The 22,426-nt window shown below is 38.4% G+C and overlaps 1 protein-coding gene across 2 annotated transcripts; it reads left to right on the top strand.

The window, feature by feature from the left end:
- The first annotated feature begins 3,831 nt into the window (after nt 1-3,831).
- Nucleotides 3,832-17,354, top strand: LOC307126556 (uncharacterized protein). 2 transcript variants are annotated; one of them, XM_079817148.1, is made up of 3 exons: nt 3,832-3,899; nt 5,993-6,215; nt 15,667-17,354. In XM_079817148.1, exons 2-3 carry the CDS (start codon nt 6,056-6,058, stop codon nt 16,491-16,493), a joined length of 987 nt encoding a protein of 328 aa, XP_079673274.1. In that variant the 5' UTR covers nt 3,832-3,899; nt 5,993-6,055; the 3' UTR covers nt 16,494-17,354. The 2 variants fall into 2 exon arrangements, with proteins under 2 accessions (XP_079673274.1, XP_079673275.1); XM_079817149.1 differs by having other exon boundaries at nt 3,878-4,074; nt 15,667-17,351.
- Nucleotides 17,355-22,426: the final 5,072 nt, after the last annotated feature.

Raw genomic sequence — 22,426 nt, 5'->3', positions numbered from 1 at the left:
GACTTGGTGAAACCTGCAGATACCCTGAAGCAACGAATCACAATGACTATAAGCGCACCGTGTGTGCCAGCTTTAGTGAAGAGAAAAAGCTCACTGCGAGAGCGCTCGTCGTTTTCGGTGCAGCCAGGAATCAATACGCATGTGCAGACTGTGTCAGCAGTCAACGCTATATCTACTCCCCTGTATATTGTGTTAGTCACTGTAGAATTCAAATATGTTGCCGTTTACAATGCGAGTGTAGCCGATCACAGACATTTGAGTCTTTTCTGTAGCTCAAACAGTAGAGCGTGGCACTAACAACACTGAGCCACGGGTTCGATTCCCGGGGAAAGCAAGACCCGAAAAAATGCCAAATGTGGACCCTGAATGCAATTCAAGTCGCCCTGGACAAAAGCGTCTGCCAAATGCATAAATGTTAATGTAAATGTCTGTTGAGCACTTGAATGCAATGCCCAATTGAAGGAGTTAACATAACACAAAACACGCAATCAGTTTGAATGGTTCAGAGCTTGTTCACTGGTTTAATCTGCCCTCTAGTGCATACGTTTGACCAGAGGTGTCAAAAGTATTCGCATTCATTACTCAGGTAGAAGTATAGATACTGGGGTTTAAAAAGACTTCTGTAGAAGTTGAAGTATCAACTCAAGCTTTTTACTCAAGTAAAAGTGTAAAAGTAACTGGTTTCAAAACTACTTAAAGTATAAAAGTAAAAGTAATGTAAGGGGAAAAAATGCCATTAAAGGGGTAGTTCACCCAAAAATGAAAATTCTGTTATAATTTACTCAAATTGTTCCAAACCTGTATGAGTTTCTTTGTTCTGAAGATTGAAGAATGTTTGTAACAAGCAGATTATATGCAACCATTGACTGCCATAGCATTTTCCCCCTACTGTGGCAGTCAATGGTTGCTCTATCTGCTTGGTTACAAACATTCTTCAAAATATCTTCAGAACAAAAACTCATACAGGTTTGGAACAACTTGAGGGTGAGTAAATGATGACAGAATTTTCATTTTTGGGTGAAGTATCCCTTTAAGGACAAAAGATTAGGCCGCGCCACAGTGCATACCCCACCTCCTCAAAAAAACATTTTTCTGAAGGCCATAATGACTATAATGTTATATTAAAAAGTTAATGTTGAACATTTTTAGATGCACTTGGCTACGCGTTTCAGCCGCATATTCCCATTAAAAATGAACGAATTTTAGGACAATGCAAATACATTAAAGAACCATATTGTGTACTAATGAGCATTAACGTGTTTCATGGAGTGGAAGATTTGATGACTAGTTGCCTATGAATATTGTAAAGGTGCAAAAAGTCAAAATTCAGAGGCATGTTATCAATAACCATTTTTTGAATGTGTGATCAGTGTGGCCAGATTGGGTCAACAATTTCCAGCCCAAAAACCTCACCAAATGTACATTTAAATTTTTTTTTAAAAATGGTTATTGAAAACATGCCTGGTTATTGATAACAAGTTTGCACCTCTTACAATACTTATAGGCAACTAGTCACTCCAAGAAAAAAAAAAAAAAACTTTAACTGCCAAAATAGTGTGATATTATTGTATTGCCATACCAATCAATGTTGATAAGTAAGTTACCATTTTATCTCCTTAAAGCACTCATTGATGATTAAAAAAAAAAAAAAAATCCCAGTCATCATTGATGATTAATCATCATTGATGATTAAAAAAAAAAAAAAATCCCAGTAAAACGGTTCAAATATGACTATATGTCCAGGTAGAAACTGTCAAAACCGCAATCCCTTAGAAAAACACAAGATTTTCAATGTCAACAGTAAGAAGCCAATTTACGTGCAAAAAGTGCCCAATATAGAGATTGGAAAAAGCTATGTAATTAACAGGCATTTCACACGTTAATGCACACACCAATGTCAAAATGCGTAATTCATTTATACTGTACAATAATCCGTCAACAAATACATAACAACAATGCGCTTACCCTTGTGTTGCACTTTGCTTTGACAAAACTACAGTATGTCTTTCGTGAAGTACATGGCACATGCACATTTAGCACAGTCAAAACGGATTAGTCGTTGATTTTAACATCTTTCAGCATCTGTCGGGGTTGCTAGTTGCAGATGTCCTAAGTGTGTGTATGATGATGGACAGGAGTCACGGTTATATTTATAAAGAGTCTTCGAGTCACAGGTGTAATTCACGTTTGAGAGTTGAGTCACTCTCCCACTCTTTACTGTAGATACAACTTACTGTGTATTTATGCCACTGGCATAGCGATCACTGATTCACTGGAATATACAGCTACGAGTCATCGCGCTAAAAACCCGGCTAAAGTCATGAATCAGGCTGAGCACGTCTGCCTGCTGATCGCTGATTGGCTGAAAGTACGTGCTCGTCGGCGAGAACCCGCCCTATCTGGCAACATGGTGTGTGATTTGTGCAGGTGCAGGCGTGATTGATAGCCTACAACCCAATAGGGTGTCGGAATGGTTTGTGTTTATCCTTCTCATCCAACCACAATCAAATTCACTCTGTCCGGATGGCGCGATTTATCTGGATAGTTTTTTTTAATTTTATGACAAGCCGGAATGAAAACATGCCGAAATGGAATAGGAGTAACGAGGCTATTTTTTAAATGTAAGGAGTAGAAAGTACAGATAATTGCTTGAAAATGTAAGGAGTAGAAGTAAAAAGTAGGCTGAAAAATAATTACTCCAGTAAAGTATAGATACTCAAAATTTCTACTTAAGTAAGGTAACGAAGTATTTGTACTTCGTTACTTGACACCTCTGCGTTTGACCAACGAAGAGTGGAACATGCGATAGATTCATGATTCGGTGTAGTCAGGTTGACCACAGCAGTTTCCACTGGTGTAGGAGTTTATCTGAACTGAAGCATTTGACAGTTTCATGCATTTATAAAGGGAGTGCACTCTGCTGACTGTATTCATAAAATATTTGAATAATTGTGTTCCTGTGCTGCGATTTAGATGCTGTACGATGCAATCTTTGTGTAAACGGGTCGGATTGAGTATGGAATTAAATTAGTGCTGCTATCGAATATCCAGTCACACCTTGTTTTGTATGCAAACCTTACCCGACATATGGTGCTGAGAGTACAAGCGAGATACACATTTGTTTTATTCATAATTGTAGCCATGGCGTCCTAGCACGGAAGGACCGAGTGAGACGTAACACTAAATTCTAAGTTTCTAAAAATAGAAAGAGGTATCCAGATATCAGTAGCTGTATAAAACACGAATATAGACAAATTAACTGAAGTAAAGCAAAGACAAAAGCACACAATTACTATATATATGACGTGTTTGTTTTTATTAACTAATTTATTAATATGTAGCGCATATTATAATGCAATAAGCAAAGCACCTTTATATGAACACAGAAAGCTACAGTTCTTCTTCATAGGGAAGGAGCCATGTCGAATCACAAAAGGAAGCCATTCCAACACTGGGCGCCCCGTATGTTTGAGCAAAATATGTACTCTGCTGGATGACAGGCCAAAACACTTCTAAGCTTGAAAATTTCCATATGGGTAGTGGCTGAACCGTCTGGATGAGAAATTAACATAAATACTGTGACTTTAGATGTGAGTCTACATGGAAAAGTAAGTAATAAGAAGTACATCATAAAAAATTATATTGCTTTAATTTTTTTTAACTCTTAATGTGAACTGTATTATTAACTTACCTTTGTGTTATTAAATATATTTCATCAATACATTGAAAATCAGAATTTTGTCATTATTTTTATTAATATATTTTATGAACATAAATGTTGGCACTTCTGTGGTTTTAGACTCAGGCCTGGTTGAGCAGGACTTTTATTTTGGTCTTGGTGTGTGACGTCATAAGGCTGCGCCGCGCTCGTGCATCTGTTGTGATTCAGCTGAGGAAAGGTTTGTGTTTTAAGTGTTTAAAGTGTTTAAAGCGACGCAGAATGAATTATGTATTATTAAATGTAACACTGCATTGCTTTATCTAACATGTATCAGCGCTGTGTGAGTAAAGTAACAGAATAAACTCAAGAGTAGCAGAAGCAGCGGCTCTTATGAAAGATCATCTCAGGTACAGGTCAGTTTGTCTGCAGACTCCAAAACTTGTTATTGGATGTGTTAATATAAAGATATGAAGTGTAATAACACTTGCATCAGAAATTGCATTACTCGAGATATCAGTTGTTGCCCAAAAGGCACAGGTATTATCCGTGTAATGTGTTTCTTGACCAGTTTAAAGAAGACTTCTCAACACAATGTTATTTTAGTAAAACCGAATCTGAAACTCTCATACATTTATTTTGTAATTGTAAATATTCAGAAGACTTCTGGAAGTGGATATCTGTGGTAGTTTTTGAAATATTTGACTAAATAATTAAAATAGGAGAGTCTATGATCCTCTTCATGGACTGTAATACTGGATCTGATATAATTGATGACATTAATGTTAATTATTCTTCTTGGGAAGTTTCATATTCATATTCATAAAGATAAAATAATGTCTATCACTCCTGCATTACATTTTTTTTATATCTTTTTATTACTTAAAATATTTTATGACTCATTGAACTCAATTTCTAGAAATAAGAAGTGTATTAAAACATCTCTCATGTTGAAAAAAGTAATTAGCAAAATGTAATGTTTAAGATCTGTTGTGCGTATTCCCCAACGTCTGTTTGTTTTTTGTTTGATGTGAAATGTCATTGTATGTTTTGTTGGAAAATTGAATAAAAAAAATAAAATTATGAGAGAACTGGAGCTTTCGACTTTCCGAGTCAATTGAACCGATTGATTCACAGCGAATGATTCAGAGACCCCAGTGAGTCAATGTATAGAAAAATAATGTAGGAACTATACATGTAGAACATTTTACTTCCGCATCTAAAAACGCCAAATCCGGAAGTGACATAACGGGAGGGAGTGCAGTGAGGAAAACAATGGATCGCAATGACAGCTCGGACGCTGAGGAAATTATAGATGTGTATTAATACTCATATGGCAGACCACAGCCATACAATAATGACACACAATTAGGGACAGGCCAGGATTAGACGGATCAACGATTAGAGGAGACACATTGTGTGAGGAGAACGGCAGGTGTCGGAGAGAGAACAGTGTTAGCTTATAGATATATATACAGTATATACGCTAGCTAACGATATGAACACTGTGCTTAGATCACAACACTGTACTGATTATTATCATGTCTCAGGCAATAGCAAAGCTGGGAACGTGCTAGAATTATCGGAACCGATAATGCCATTTTCAGCGGCCGAAATTTCGGTGCACCCCTACCTTTTATATATCAAAAGCTCAAGGGAAAGTTGATTTCTCAGTTCATGACCCCTTTAAAGTGCTAGAGAGGACTCGTGCTCTGCTTGAACTGAGGCGCTACAGCCATCTGTCACGTCACATGTAGGAGCGACAAAGCGGCATTTATTCTTTGAATTTCGTAATGAAATGGACAGAATTGGAAAGATGTTGATTCTTTTTAGAAGTAACAAAGCAATTTATGTGCGATTACTGGATGACAGGCGCTACAGATCATGTTTAGTGTAGGGAAAAACCGCAGACCTGCAACCCTGGCTTGAGCTACGGGTGATTCATAGAGTCAAATAGAGCCGCTTTTATGTTGCTATTTTTAACTGCCTGCATTATTGTTGCGTTATCTTGCCCTAAATTCAACATGAGGCATTTTCTTCACACACAGTATGATTTGCAGTCGGACACGTTTGTTCCGCATCCTTTTGATTGACAGGACACCATCGGCCCTGATCATCCGCTGTTTTAAACAATCAGGAGATGGCCAACAGTGAAAATATTCCGCTACCAATCATTAGCCGAAACATCGGTAGTTGAGTTGAATAATAATATGAATTCTGTAATTTTGAAAAAAACGATCCCTCTGACTGACTCCATTACTAGTGCGATGAACTACTGAAATGATTTAGTGTGGATTTATTTTTCTCTCTGTTAATTATTCTCCTCTTCAACAGGACAAACACACAGAAAAACTCCTGATGGAGTGACTGAGATCCACATGACACACTGTTATAAAGATGGCGTTTATTAAAGAGGAGAGTGAAGACCTGAAGATTGAAAATGTATTCAGTTTGAAACATGATGAAACTGAGGAACAAACAGAGAAAGAGGAGAGTGAAGAACTGAAGATTGAGGAAACATTGAGAGTGAAACGAGAAGAAACGGAGGAACAAACAGGTTGGTTTCATTCTCAAATCTGAACTCAGTCATTTGATCATTATTCAAATCTCCAGCTCTACAGAAATGAAGGATATTTTTTGAAGAATTTCAATAATATTTTCCCTTTAATATTTTACTAAAAATCCCCTAAATACTGAATTGACCAGAATTCTGAAATGGAAACCGGGGACATTTCCTATTTGAGTGGTCAAAATCTCATTTGTCATTATCTTTTAATTAAAAAACAGGGACAATATATTTTTGAATGTTTGTTGTTGTTGTTGTATTATATATATTATTATTATTATTATTAACATTAATAATTATTATGATTTAGTTTGATGTTTGATGATTTTTGGTCTGGATTTAATACAATTCAACGCAACCGCAAAACAATAAACAATGAAAACAACTAATAGAAGCCTAACCATTGTAGATAACAAGCAGTTCAAAACAATATTATAATACGACTCAACAAAAATTACAAAAATAAAACAACATAAATATAAAAAAAAACAATTTAACAAATATTCTAACATTTTATAATTGTATTTAATATTTTAATTTTCACAAGTTTATACTATATAAATTACTTTTTTTACTTCAAATGTTTTGTTACGTTTGTGCTTGAAAATAACTCTTACTGTCCTTCATTGGGCTAATTAAGGCTTATTTTAAGCAGAAAGTATGTGTATTCTGCACATGTTTTTGTTGCAAGTGTAATTGTCTGGGTTTTTTATAGTTCAGATGTGTGGTTATCACTGCATTGTGAATGCGGAACCTTTGGGGACAAAACAGTCCCGCACCTGTTGAGGCTCTGTTATAAAGCAGATACAAACAGCATTACTGTAATTAAACATGAACAGTTAGTATGTTTCTACCTTGAAAGCGATAACAATGTTTCTTTTGATATTTGATGATAATGACGCTCTGCTCTCTGTTACGTTCTTCATGAAATAGCGGCGCGTCCAAGTAGAGTCAGCGTAGCTCACAGCGCCATCTGCTGGAGATATAATCACTACACGATTGCTCCTATAACCAGCAGCTGCTCATGTTGGTTGGGTGTTTTTTTTTGCAATATATCTACGGGTTGTTTTGAACGAGCTGTAAAACGGGGACATTTCCGGGGACAGCTCCAGTCAGGGACAGAACACCAAAAATCAGGATTTCCCTGGAAAACAGGGATGTATAGTCACCATACTAAATACTTAGTAAATATACTAAATATTTACCTCTAAAATAAATTATGCACCATTTATCATCTGCAACATCAAGGTGTAAGCACTAGATGGCTGTATAGCCTTAAATATAAATAGTTGCTGCGGAGTGAGAACACAAGATAAAGTTCATTACTTGTATTGGGTTTCTCCTTTTGATATATTTGTAACCAGTCCTATTGACCCGCTTCGAGCGAGATTAGAACCGGAGTATCCGGTGTGGGAGGCGGGCACTCACAAGGACACTAAAGACTAGCCGCTAGCACACCTCTTGAGGCAAGGGGGAGTGAGTTTTACACACACAGCTCTTACTGGCCTACATCTGTTACATATATAGATCAGTGGCGAGCGGTTTTAACCCGGGTATGCCGAGTGACGTGTTGTGTCAAAAATGCACCTGTATGTTTGATGAGTTTGAAATAAGCGCGTTCGCCATCGCTCTAGTCAGTGTGTTAGCTGATCAGTTGCTTAATCTCACAGCTAAAAGTGTTCTAATATATTTGTCCATTTTTTGAAAGTGGCCTACATTTACCTGTTGATTCCTTCACAAGCACCTGTAAAAGCTGTTGAGTTGTTTGAGTTGAGTCTGGCATGACGTGCAGAAGAGCCGTTTGCAAAATATGCTGTATTTTTGTTATTCTGCTAAGTGGCACTAATGTCACATAAACTAAATGCTTCACCTTCAAACGGTACAGCACATCGGCTGAGGACACACATCTAAATGAGAAACACCATGACAGGTGTCAATTTAAATGTGTCTCAGAAGTGTCTAAAATATATAGTGTGTGTGTGTGTATATATTTATATTTATATATATATATATATATATATATATATAATTTTTTTTTTTTTTTTTTTCATTCAAAATAAAATGCTATGAAAATAGTTTCAGTTCAGACTTTTTTTACTGGATTCAGTCTATTTAGTTTTGTATCAAACACAATGTGATTGAGATCAGAATCAGAAAGAGCTTTATTGTCAAGTGTGCTTGCACACACAAGGAATTTGTCTTGGTGCTGAAGCTTCCAGTGCACATATACAATACAAACATAACAAGAAGAACATAGTAATACAAATTCTAAGAATAAAAATATGAAAATAGTATAAAAAAATATTAGGTCACAGTTACGTTTAGTCAGAATAGACATTTACAGATTATGAACATATTTACAGTATTTGAGTATTACAGTATTTGCTGTATCTGGCAGTAACAGCAAATATTTCCTCTTGGGCGAGCGATTCGCTCACAGCTTACCCTGCTCATTAAATCCCTCATATACCAGCGAACCAATGAGAACGCAGGACAGTGATGACGATACATAACAACAGAGCGTTGAAACCAAAGCTGCTGTGGGTCCGCATACCCAGAACTGCAGATTTGAAGAAAATTGCCATGTTTGGCAAATAAATAAATGACAGTTACATGTGTATTACTAACATTTATAATGTGAGCTTTATGGTACACCTCAAACAAGGGAATTTATAGTAATGTACTTTTATATAGTAATTTGCAGCTTATATATATTAGGGATGTACCGACACCATTTTTTTAAGGACAGAGTATGAGTACAGATTTTTTTTCTGGTGCTCGGCGATGCAGATACTTATACATTATACTTTTCTTTTTTTGTGATGCAGTTTTCAAGCACAACACAGTGAGACTAATGAATGTAGGACAGCTTCTTTATTGTTAGGGTTAGGGTTTCTATTGCACACGTAAATAACACTCTGTGCCTCTCTGTGCAATCTGGTTGCTGCCGTTTTCAGCGTTTATAAGTTAACGGTCTCTCATTGACATAATCATCCATTAGCTGTTCTGAGTGTTTTTTCTCCTCAAAGTAATGTTATACTCTCTGCCCCTCGGTTTTCACTGGTTACCCGGCAGCCTGAAGCAGAGGTGGAAAGAGTAACAAAATATTCTACTCAAGTAAAAGTACTATTACTTCAATGAAATTTTACTTAAGTAGAAGTAAAAGTACTTGTCTAAAAATGTACTCAAGTAAAAGTAAAAAGTAGCTCATTTAAAATGTACTCAGAGTAAAGAGTTATTTTTTTAACAGCGGGGTGGGGAATCTCCTGTGTAGGGTTGTGGTTGAATGAGATTTTCACGATATGAAAACATCAGTTTCACAGCATCATATTATTCAATTATGGTTATTATTATCACCAGTTAAAATGGCATTAAATTAATGAAAACTGTTTTTTTTTTTTTTTGGTTGAACAAATATATTATTAGGCCTATAACAAACTTGAAACCATTTTTTGTATTTTTTATTAAAATTTCAATAAAACATGTCTAATGAACTAAATAAATTATTATGAATTAGATTAACAAATTTAAGAATAACAGAGTCCTAAGAAATTTTTCTTTTTATGATTTAATACAAATACATTACCAAAACGGTGGTAATCAAATACTTATCCTTTCATTTTTTGGGCAAAGCGCTGCTGTTTTACTAAATTAAACCATGGATTTAAAAATATATTCTTAAATAATGTTTAAATTATGTAATATTATTGTTGTTAGTTATTATTATTATTTTGACAAGTATTCTATAGGCCTACAATAGTAATATATTTCTGTCACAATTTCATCTAGTTAAACTATTTCAGGGAAGATCTGTTTCAGAGTGTATTTGATAATGGCTTTTAATCAAATAAAATGATGAAAATGTTCATTAGGGGGTCTCAGATCAGCTCTGGAAATGTTCATACTGTATGTTAATGCCCAAATATGTTTTTTGAGACGTTAAACACCACGAGCATTGCGTAGGCTACTTAAGTGTAGGCTAGTAGACGAAAAGGCGCTGCTCATTCACAGAGACAGAACAAGCAGATCATATTCATATAGCAGTGTTTTGAGCTTTAATATTCACAGACCATGTCGCTATTTGATTTATTGTACAGCTCTACTGTCGATGTATTCATTCATCCATCACTTTGCGTGTTTTACGTGACATCTGCGTTATACTGTAATTCCGGGATTCCCTCTGCATCACAGAAAACATTCGGCCTTAAGTTATAAACGTACCTTTATCCGCACAGAGGGATGGTGTTCCTGAACATGTTCTATGTGTTTCCTCCTGTGCATCAACATTTTTTTTGCTAATTTGATATCCTCCAGGACAGGCCCGTCGCAAGGGGGGTGCGAGGCCCTGTGCGAACGTGATGTGCGAGGCCCGGGGGTATAGCCTATTGTTGGGGTAACAGCTTAGGACCCAGGACCAGTAGTGAAAAATGAAGACCAGGAGTCAGATTAATTAAAGAAAATTTTACTGAAGAATAGTTTGCAGTTTCATCAGCAGAAGCCAGCTCAAGAGGAGTTCGTAGGCCGCGCTCCCTCTAACAGTCTCCCCGCCTCCGTCTAACGTACATACAATTTTCTGAACAGTTATACTGTTTTCAAGGTCTAGACACGTCATTACTGCCATGTGGAATGATTCTGATTGGTTCTAACAACATGCAACGTAAGCAACTTTCCACACGTAGACAGATAGGAGCATATATCTCTAAAAATGCGTAGACTTGATGTCGCCCAGGCCCAGATTAGTCTCCAGTGACCTCGGAGGTCACAGAAAAGCGTCTAAAGGTCTGGCATGGAAGGCCCATATCCAATACTGAATCTGCACAAATCATACAACGCACACACACAATACTCCAGAGAATACCAGTTTTCATCAAGGTCGGGACATCTTAACTAACTATCAACAAAGCCCTTCTCCAAAACATGCTGATACTACATTTAGTACAGAAGTGACTTTATTCTATAAAGAAAGAAACGTATCAGAGAGGTACATTTCTCCCCAAAAGAGTCACATAGCTGTTACATGGATGACCCCAGGGGTCACCTCAGTAAGACATATAGTTAACACATGCTGATCTCGTTTTACTCCCTGGAGTGTATTACAACACCAAGGAAAGTTGCCTGTCAGCACGTCTTGACACAGACATCAGAGCAGCTCCTGAATAATCTGGATTCAAAAGCACAGAGCAACTAAAACACTACAATATCCAAAATCACTCCTTGAATATAGAGAACTGATTTATCAAATGTAGGAAATGGTTATAACTTGATTATCATTCATTCTTATTTTAATATTGAACATAAAATCATTCTTGAAGGATATGTGTCTGATGAAGAGACAAGTGATGTTTGGCTTGACCCTTCACTATTAACTGGGGCTCTGTTGCTATAGTGACGAACAATTTGTTGTTTATGTGGATATTTAAGAAAAAAAATCGTATATTCAGTTTAACAGCAGGTTCAAGAAGTTAAACGGTGTAACTGAACTGGGCAGTGCACTGCGCACATTTTTACGCTAAAAATATGTTCTAAATTATGAATGGGTCAAATGCTTTTGCAAAACGCCCTGAATGCACTTGAATTAGTTTGGACTGCTCTCTCACTGAATCATCAGAAGCCATTTCTCAGTCGGTAAAATTATAAACAGACAGTATTGAGAGGACCAGCGCTGTTTTTCAGTATTTCCTCTGTGAAAACGAACAAAATGGATGTCTGACAATTTCGTAGCTTTTTGCAGTTTTCAGATTTAAAAAACGTTTAAAACGTCTCGAGATAGAGGCTTTACTCATTCTGCGGTGCCATTGCTCTCACTGATGCTCCGACAGGCTAGTAATAGTTAGGTTATGCTTATTTAACTTTAATAGTGTTAAATAAAAAAACCTTTTGTGCATACCGTCAGATGAAATGCAAGCGTCCATATAATGCACATGCTTGAATAAGCGCACATTTCTAGCGTATTTACTTGAACTTCGTAGGTAATATCTATGGTTTGACCCATGTCAGAGGCGGCCAAAAATCTGAAATTTGAATGGACTGGGAATAAATCTCTATGAACTTGACGTGCGATGCCCGCTGACTGACATGTATGCGCATAAATCACCGTCACACGCACAGAGAAATGGGCTATTGCAAGTTACTGCATAATACATTTTTAACAATCAGAATAATAAAGCATCACCATACACACTTTTAGCTATGTTTTTTTAAAACTATTATAGTATTTTGAAGGACAAAAACATGAACTTTAACTATTGGCTTTACATCATCAAGTCAGCTGTCGTCTTTACTTTTGCGCGAGGCCCTGTGCGGTCGCACGCTTGGCACAGCCCTTGCGACAGTTCTGCTCCAGGACAACACCCGGCAATTTTTTGTCTATATCCAAAGCTTTTCCATACTATCCAGGGGTTCACGATGGCGTTTCGCTTTCAGCTGGGTCTGACGTCTGTCTTGTCCGTCCGTCTCCATCTTTTTGTGATTTTTGCGTTTGTTCTCCCGCCCTTCAATTCAATGCAGTCGTTTCCGGATCGCGTTTCCCCCCCTTTGTATTATTTATTTTTACTCAGTAACGGATGTGGTTTAAAATGTAGCGAAGTACAATACTTCAAACAAAACATACTTAAGTAAAAGTAAAATTACAGATTTTTAAAACTACTTAAAAAAGTAGAAGTACGCAGAAAAACTACTCAATTACAGTAACGCGAGTAAATGTAATTCGTTACTTTCCACCTCTGGCCTGAAGCCACTCGTCAACTGACGCAGGTGGAGCGAAACCCTACCTTTTAGGATGTCTAGTTCAGGCACGGCATCACTATGCCACATCGGAGCAACGTTTCCGTGGCATGTTACACCTCAGTCACAGCCCCCTCAAAGACCTCATGTTACTGCTACAGTTTTCCGGCCACCTCATCGACAGTTGCCAGGAGGACCCCATCAGCGTCCTAGCGCAACCACTAAAAAGCGCACACATAAAGCCTGAGATACTCAGGCCGGTGGGCGATCGTTTTACTATAGAACTATAGAGCTGGAGTACTGGAGGACCAACACATCAGACCCCTGGGCTTTGACGACTCTGAGCAGGGGATATACTCTACAGTTTCAATGCCGGCCTCCCAGGTTTTCAAGAATTGTTCCTACGGTTGTCAGTTCACGCAATGGTTCTCTGTCAGGAAATGTGTTCACTGTTACAGAAGGGAAACATAGACAGAGTTCATACCTTCATTCATGGAGACTGGTTCTATTCAATGTATCTTCTTGCTCCCAGGAAGGATGGTGGTTTCCGACCTGTCGACCTGAAAGATGCATACTTTCACGTCACGATTGTTGTTCATCACAGAAAGCTTCTGTTTCAATTTCCTGAATCAATCCTACCAGTTCAAAGTGCTACCAACTGGCTTCCTTGTGCCCCCACGAGACTGCTTTTGAGACGTGCAGAAGTTGTGCTTTTCCATGAACATGAAAAAGAGCTGTCTGATTCCAACACAGACCACTACGTTCATAGGAATGACCCTGAATTCCCACCTAATGTCTGCCTCCCTGTCTAAGGAATGTGACAAACATTTTGCAACTATTGACTCGCTTTCACCCGGGTGTGTCTTTGCCGTATGAGGTGGTCCTACAACTAATAGGAATGCTAATGGCAGCTACAGTCGTGATTCCCCTGGGTTTACTCCACCTCAGACCACTCCAGTGATTCCCCTGGGTTTACTCCACCTCAGACCACTCCAGTTATGGAACAACGGTTTGTGGCTAGATCCCACCAGACATTGGCATCGACTGATTGTAGTTTCTCACCATTGCATATGCTTTGAGGCGGTGGAGACAGGTAGTTTCTGAAGGGAGGTGTGCCCTGCTGTTCCCTCTTGTCGGGAGTTGGTCACGACAGACGCTTCCCACAGGATGGGGGGCAACATTGAGTCTGAGGGGTATTTGGACACTGACCCAGGCCACAGAACATATCAACCGGCTGGAACTGCGTGCAGTGTTCTCTCTGAAGTATTTTATGCTGGTCCTGACAGGCCTCCATGTTCTCCATGTGGATATTTTTGCTTCAGAGATGAACACTCACTGTAGCTTATGGTTTGCAAAGAAGGAAGTGTCCAGTCCCTTGGGCCAGGATCTTACGAATGGCCGAAATGCCTATATATGCGTTTCCACCTATCCCTCTGTTATGGGAGACATTACGCATGATTTCTGCAACGTGACAATCTGAGCATCTTCAGCTTTTTTCAACGTATACTGGACGAGCGTACATTTCTGCATATAATGTTCCAGTTGGTGGATCTCCTCTTGGATCTCACAGTCTTGTCTGCAGTTTTCGGAAGGGTGCACGCTGTCTGAACCTTGCTCAGAATCCTCACTTTCCTGCGAACTGTGCTTGCGTTGGTTGCTGGATGTCTTGAAGTGTTATGTGAACTCTACTGCTAAATTTAGACCGTATACTGCTCAATTTAACATCAGGTGGGTGGCATTCCTCATGACTATGTTAGTATGTGTCATGCAGTAGTGATTACACTGCCACTGGTGGTCAGTAGGAATGAAAACAAATGTTAGTTACGCATGTAACTGTGGTTCTGTGAATTCTGGATGACCGCCTTAATCACTCGGAATGCGCCAGAAAGGTGTTTTTCGAGGCAGATTGTTGAGCTACTGTGGCTTATAACCCCCCAGGGCTCAGCAAACGTATCCACGTGTCTTGTCTATATTTTCTCGACCTAGCTGGCTGGCCCTGCGATAATTCAATAGTGTTTACACTGTGGTTCTTTGAGTTCTAGGTGAATGCCAGAGGCAGTTACATGCGTAACTAGCATTCGTCTGGAAGCGGACCGAGACCCATCTTGTTTGGTGCGTACCAAGGTTCTGATGGCAGCGTTCACAAATGTTTCACACATCTTTGAAATCTTTGATCCAATATGCCACAGCAGAATTTATATTCACATTGTACAGATGTGATAGAAGCAAGTGAACCTGCATTCTATTAAAAGCTGAGGTGAAATCAATAAAAAGTTCCCTTACGTAAGAGTCCTGAACATGCTTTATAATAAAATCAATTAAAGTAATTGTGGCATACTCTGTCCCCCTGTATGGTCTATATATAAACTGCAATGCATTTAAAATAATACTCACTGAAGAAAGAACATGATTACTTACAATTCTTCACATACATTTTGCCAGGATAGAAGTCAGTGCAACTGGTCTAAAATTGTCAGGTAGTGTTTCCCTGATGTTTTAGGCATAGGTATTATCGTAGATATTTTCCACATACTGTGTGCTTATTAAGTAATCTCTGACTTTTTTGAATGCAACCAGGAATCCCTCCAAGAACTGAGTTTGGCACCCCTGGCGTATATGATCCAGTATACATGTTATTAGTTTTAGTGTTTTGTGTGTCTAAATGTCTGTTGCTTTGTGGCACTAAACTGGGATTAACTTTTATGTTTTTTTGCTTTAGACCTGATGGCGTTGAGAGAGAGTCAAGATCTGAATAAAATGGAAGAGAAAGATCAGGACAGGAAACATAATTTTATAATTGATGAAAAATATTTTAGTTCCTCACAGACTAAAAAAACAACCTCACGTAAAAGGGCTCAAAAGACTATCGGTAATTTCACCTGCCATCTGTGTGGACTAAGTTTCAAAGAGCATGGAAACCTTGAAGTCCATATGAGAGTTCACACTAGAAGGAAGCTTTACCCCTGCCAACAGTGTGGAGTAACTTTCAATCAACAAGGAGCCCTTAAAATCCACATGAGAATTCACACTGGAGAGAAGCCTTACAACTGCCAACAGTGTGGAAAGAGTTTCAGGCAAAAGGGAAACCTTAAAAGGCACATGAGAATTCACTTAGGAAAAAGCCCTTTCACCTGCCAACAGTGTAGAATGAGTTTCACTCAGAAAGGAACCTTTAAAGTCCACATGAACATTCATCATAGAAATGATCCTTACACCTGCCCTCACTGTGGAGACGGTTTCAGTCAAGATAGAAAACTTAAAGTTCATATGAAAATTCACACTGGAGAGAAGCCATACACCTGCCAACAGTGTGGAAAGACTTTCAGGCAAAAGGGAAACCTTAAAAGGCACATGAGAATTCACTTTGGAGAGAGCCCTTTCTCAAGCCAACAGTGTGGAACAAGTTTCACTCAGAAAGGAACCCTTAAAGTCCACATGAACATTCACAATAGAACTGACCCTTACACCTGCCCTCACTGTGGAGACAGTTTCAGTCAAGATGGAAACCTTAAAGTCCACATGAGAGTTCATTCTGGGGAGAAGTAGAATAAAGGAAACATTTGTACTTTCCAAAAGTATTTATATGTCAAACTGATTTAGAAGCTGTATATACGCCCATTAGTGTTTATGCAAACACAAGTGTGTCAGACTGACTTTGCGTACTAAGCTCATGAGATCATGTTAGATGCATAACTTGTAACAGGAAGATCTTTAAGTGATATGAAACATGTTTATGTGTGATAGTTTAGACTTTAGAATAGGGGATGCAGAAAGCATTGTATAATGATTTATTCATGTGTTACACATCATGTATAACAGGTGTTGAACACTTTAGTTTGTGCTGCAATGTAAGTGCTGACTGGTAAAAACTGTTCACATTATCACTAGATCCCACACTGAACCCAAGTCTGTGCTGATGAGTGAAATGATTTACATTAAAGGTCTCATAGAATGCATTGATACAATATTTTAAATTGTTTTCTGATGTCTACATAGAAGGGATGTGACTTTGATAAGGGCAAATACTCCAGATACAGTTTTACATGTCCATTTACAACACTAGAAATTGTCCCTAGAATGAAATGGGCTGTTATTGCCTTATTTGGAAGGGTCATGAATAATAATGTTGAGCTCTGCTCTGATTGGCTCATTTCAGTAGCTCACACGAGCAGTTATTCAGCAAACACAATCGCAAACAGCACAAGATTAGGATATGCAGAAAGCATTGTATAATGATTTATTCATGTGTTACACATCATGTATAACAGGTTTTGAACATTTTAGTTTGTGCTGCAATGTAAGTGCTGACTGGTAAAAACTGTTTACATTATCACTAGAGCCCACACTGAACCCAAGTCTGTGCTGATGAGTGAAATGATTTACATTAAAGGTCTCATAGAATGCATTGATACAATATTTTAAATTGTTTTCTGATGTCTACATAGAAGGGATGTGACTTTGGTAAGGGCAAATACTCCAGATACAGTTTTACATGTCCATTTACAACCCTAGAAATTGTCCCTAGAATGAAATGAGGTGTTATTGCCTTATTTGGAAGGGAATAATAATTCATGAATAATAATGTTGAGCTCTGCTCTGATTGGCTCATTTCAGTAGCTCACACAAGTGCAGTTATTCAGCAAACTCAACCACAAACAGCACAAGCGACTTGTGACTCGTGACAGAACACAGACCAGCTTACATGGTTGTCAGATGCACATGTTTAAGTAAAACACAGGATCGAATACGTGTTCTTTTAACAGAAAAGTTCTGATTGGGGGATTAAAAATGACTGAAATATGGCAATCGCAAGCATGAATGCTCAAACGCTCCTCTTTTTTTCCCCTGACAAAACCTAAGAGTGCTTTTTGTTCTCGTCTTTTTTCGTCAATGATATTGCATGTTTATATAGTCACAGTTATCGTTTAAGGACGTTTGTGTCATCTCGTCTTGTCTTAGTCATGGAAAAAAAGGTTGTCAATGAAAGTTTTTCGTCATATTTACGTTTACGAAATTGACACTAGTCAGAGCAAATGAACAACTTTGAATAAAATTTGTGCTGTATCCTGTTATAGATAAACATCAGCCATGCCTGTTGACAGTTCTGTTCTGTTCTGTGGGAAGGGTATGAAAAGTGCTCACATCCCCTGCACAGCCTGGAACATAACATTTATATCCATGATCTGCCATTGTCCTCATCTTCACAATACCTGCAGAACTTCTGTTGATTCGGTGCAGGTCCGTGTTAAAACTGCCTGGCCTTGAACAAGGGCTGGTCATATGCAAATTTGAGGAGGCGTAGATATTAATGATCCCGACTGTTACGTCACAGTCTGTGTTATGTTGGGATTCGTTTTTCAGTGGTCTTTTTCAAGCACACGATTTACAAATGAAGGAGGAAACAATGGTTTGTGAGGCTCATGGTATGTTAGTTCCATGTACAGAGCTCTTATAATTCAACTATGCCAAGATAAATACAGTTTTCCATTCTAGGGCACCTTTAACCAACTGTAATCCCCTGACTACAAGTCATTTGTAAATGTTTATCGACTTGAAAACAAATTACTCTTCTTTAAAACACTTGCATGCAGTTGTGTAATTTAGTGAAGTAATAATACTTTGTTATGACTATTTTTGGGGAGAATCTGTACTTGTGTTTTTATATTTCTGTCAACTTTTACTCTGATACATTTCCCCAAGCATATCCGTTACTTAAAACAAAAAACAAAAAAATTGAAACAGACTGCAAAAAAGAATGTCCAAACAACTGCACGCACAATAGCGGTTGTTTTATTTTCCGGGTTGCGTCCGTTGCTATAGCGGCTGACACGCGGCTCAACACACACACACAACACACAGACACAATACACAAATGGGCCATTTTCACTGTTGCACAGCGGTTTCCTGTCTGCCTGAGTGAATTGGGTCTATAGCTCCATATAGCTCTATTTTCTATCTTTCCTGCTGTTTATTTTGTTTAATATGATTTAATCATCACAATATATCTGATATGATCTAAGTTTGTCTGTCACATTGATCTGACATCGCTAGCTTTCATCTAAATCACTATCGCTAGCACAACGCAAAGCCTGTTAACCTGCCATCCATGCTAATGGCCTTTTTTTCTGGCATGCAATCGCGTTGAGTCCATCAAACAAATGTGGTGAGTTGGATCAGTCAACAAACACGGTGAGTCATGTCATCTTCCCCTGTTATTGTCACTGCCATATGTATAGCATAGCCAACTCTAAGCCCATGCAGTAGGGCAAATGGGTGACTGAGATGGCATAGTCACGGGACAAAACACTGTTCTGTTCAAAACATGGTTGAACATCATGGTTCTCCCAGCTCAGAGACGCACCCACTGAGAATCCTGTTAAAAGTGCCCTAGTGACTGGCGATTCTATTACATGAAACGTAAAAATAGAGACACCAGCCGCCATAGTCAGATCTTTGCCAGCAGCCGAACGCCTAGACAAAGCAAATTTAAAAGTGCTGGCTGATGCTAATCAGAAATTATTATTATTCACATCGGCACTAATAATGTTCGGAGATCACTAAAATAAACATTTAAAGAAGTGTGTAAATGAGCAAGTATGATGTCAGAAACTATAATTTGCTTTGGCCTGCTTCCTGTTCGCCGGAGTGATAAAATACTTATCAGACTCTCCTCACTCAATGGCTGGTTGTTGAAATGGTGTCCGCAGAATAACAGGGTTCATAGACAATTGGAAAAGTTTTTGGGGCAGACCTGACCTGTTAAAAAGAGATGGTATTCATCCCGCCTGGGATGGTGCAGCTCTTCTATCTAGTAATCTGGCACATAGTCTTAGAGTTGAACCTTGACTAACTGGGGTCCAGGTCAAGCTAACTGGAGACCAGGTCAGGAAGCAGACGGACTGGCTTAACCGACCGTCTGCTACCTGTCTCACAGAAGTCAGATAAATCCCAACACAAAGAGCCTCTTTCTCCTAGATATCATCACATAGAGACTGTAGCTAAGTTTCCATCCACTTTTTCCACTGTTTTGTTATCAACAAAGTGAATATGCGTTAAAAAAGTGCACACTTTTCTGTCTCCAGGCTGTTTCCGGCAAATTGGCCTTTTACCGATAAAATGGTGTGCGTCATGACACCATCCCTAAAAAAATGCATTGTGGCATAAATTTTGCGTTAATCGCAAATTATATTGTATCTTCATGCCCCAAATATTTGTAAAATGCAGAGTAATGAGAACGTTGCAATTCGGCTGTTTACTGCTTACTATTTTCATGAATAATAGGCCTATTGTTAAATTAGGAAATATTTATGGTGTAAATATTAATCACTCCATGCAAAGTTCACAGGTCCGTACTCTGTGAAAGAGAAACTTAGTGAAACAAACTATGTTAAAGAGATTTGTTTGTGACTCTAAGCCTGGTTCTGTAGCTCAAACAGTAGAGCGTGGCGCTAGCAACGCCAAGGTCATGGGTTCGATTCCCAGGGAAAGCAAGAATTGACAAAATGTAAAATGTGTACCTTGAATGCAATGTAAGTCGCTTTGGATAAAAGCGTCTGCCAAATGCATAATTGTAAATGTAAATGATTCCCAGTGTAACCTTGTAACCCTTGCCGGTTGCTGTAGCAGTGCAAGTTGCCGATCAAGATGGTAAAAGACTACAAAACTCTGCTGTAATGGAAGATATACCTTTCTCTCATCTAGAACCTGGGCAGATTATGTATTTAATGCATCATTATTCACCCGTGCCAGGGAGAACCACGGTTCTTGAGCATGACATCAATGTAGGTTCAGATCAAACAGTTCTCCTATAGAATTAACCCAACAAAGAGTCAGATAATGAAAGCCAAAGTCGAGTACGTTACAGCACGGTCTGGCTCATAGTCGGAGCCCGTGGAGCTCACCGTGTTTACTAGTTCCAAAGGCAGACGGTACCTACCGATTTTGTACTGACTTTCGAAAGGTGAACGCAGTGACTATTAGTGATTAGACTATTAGACTATTAGTGACTACTTTAATTGAAACATTGTGGCACAGCTTGTCTGAAAAAACTGCATTATGATGTAACTGGCTTTATGATGAAGCCCATGGGTTTGTACAAAGGGCAGGACATTTGTCCTGTATGCAAAATTGTAGTATCCATAAAAAAGATTGGTACAGTAAAAGGTTTGGTCATATAGCAACAATCTTTACCGTTAGCCTTGAACATGCAGTCAAGACAGTCGCGGTTTGACGTGGCAGAGAACGCATGTATTCAGATCATTCAAACCAATAAAAGTTATTTGTTCTGGTTTCTAGAGTTCAATAACATCAAATCACTGCAAATTTTTTCTTTTAGAGACAGATGCAGCTTAACGCTAAAGGCCCTTTCACACCGGACGCATAGCAATAAAGCAAATATTTTGACAGTGGCACTGCATCTGACGAGACAAACCACAACCTTCAGGGAACCAATAGATCCAGAGCAGCGTCTGGCAGTCTGCTTAAGGTGAGCTGTCCTCTTAAAATCAACTCACTGATTGTCATGTTCAAGTAGGGGTGTAACGATACACTCGTGTCACGATTCGTTATGAATCGCGATACAAAACTCTCGATACGATATGTATCCTTATATTTGAAGCCAAAATAAAGAAGAGGGATTTTTACTTTATTATTATTATATTATTATTATCAGGACCCACAAGTATTCCCCCATTGCATTATAATACATTATATTCAACATTAAATATAGTTGTTTAATGTAATAATGTCACTGAAACTTTCAATGCCAGCAGCATCTCTCCCGGTGCTCGCTATGTCCCGCCTCTCCTGCTATTAATGCACTATACATATAAGAATGAACCATCTAAAATGCTTTGAATAATCATACTATTCAAACTAAATGTGATCTGATGATTTAAATGATGTTTGCGCTTTCACTAAGGAGGCTATGGGCGTCGTGGTAAATCTGTTCATCATAAACCATCGTTCGTGTCTCTTCAGAAGACTTGGATTTGGATTAGACACTCGATTCGTTTTTTTTATGATGCCTTTATGACATTTATTGGATCTTTCAAGTTTGAGAGGAATGACTTTAAATGGAGGGACAGAAATCCCTCCGGTTTCATAAAGAATATCTTCATTTGTGTTTGGAAGTTAAACGAAAAACGACATGATGGTGAGTACATGATGACAGAGTTTACATTCGTGGTAGCCTACTTTGTAAATTTGTGTTTGGGTGAATTATACCTTATAAATAGGCCGACTACAGCAAGCTGAGCCTTGGATAAAACAACTCTACACCACGAATCATATCGTTTCCATCAATGATACATATCGTCACATTTTTATATCGCAATATATTGTTAAATGATATATATCGTTACACCCCTAGTATCCGGTTATAAATAAACATCAACCATGCCTGTTGACACTTGTTTCTTCACAATACCTGCAGAACTTCTGATGATTCGGCTGTGCAGTTCCGCCTGGCCTTGAACATG

The sequence above is a fragment of the Gobio gobio genome (assembly GCF_949357685.1).
Source record: "Gobio gobio genome assembly, chromosome: 5".
NCBI lineage: Eukaryota > Metazoa > Chordata > Actinopteri > Cypriniformes > Gobionidae > Gobio > Gobio gobio.
This window is presented reverse-complemented; position numbering and strand designations above follow the sequence as displayed.

What these genes read in the sequence shown, in the direction of transcription:
- LOC307126556 (XM_079817148.1), top strand. Translation starts at nt 6,056, where the DNA reads ATGGCGTTTATTAAAGAGGAGAGTGAAGACCTGAAGATTGAAAATGTA. An exon ending in AGAAACGGAGGAACAAACAG is followed by an intron (nt 6,216 to 15,666) that starts GTTGGTTTCATT and finishes TTTTTGCTTTAG; the next exon opens with ACCTGATGGCGTTGAGAGAG.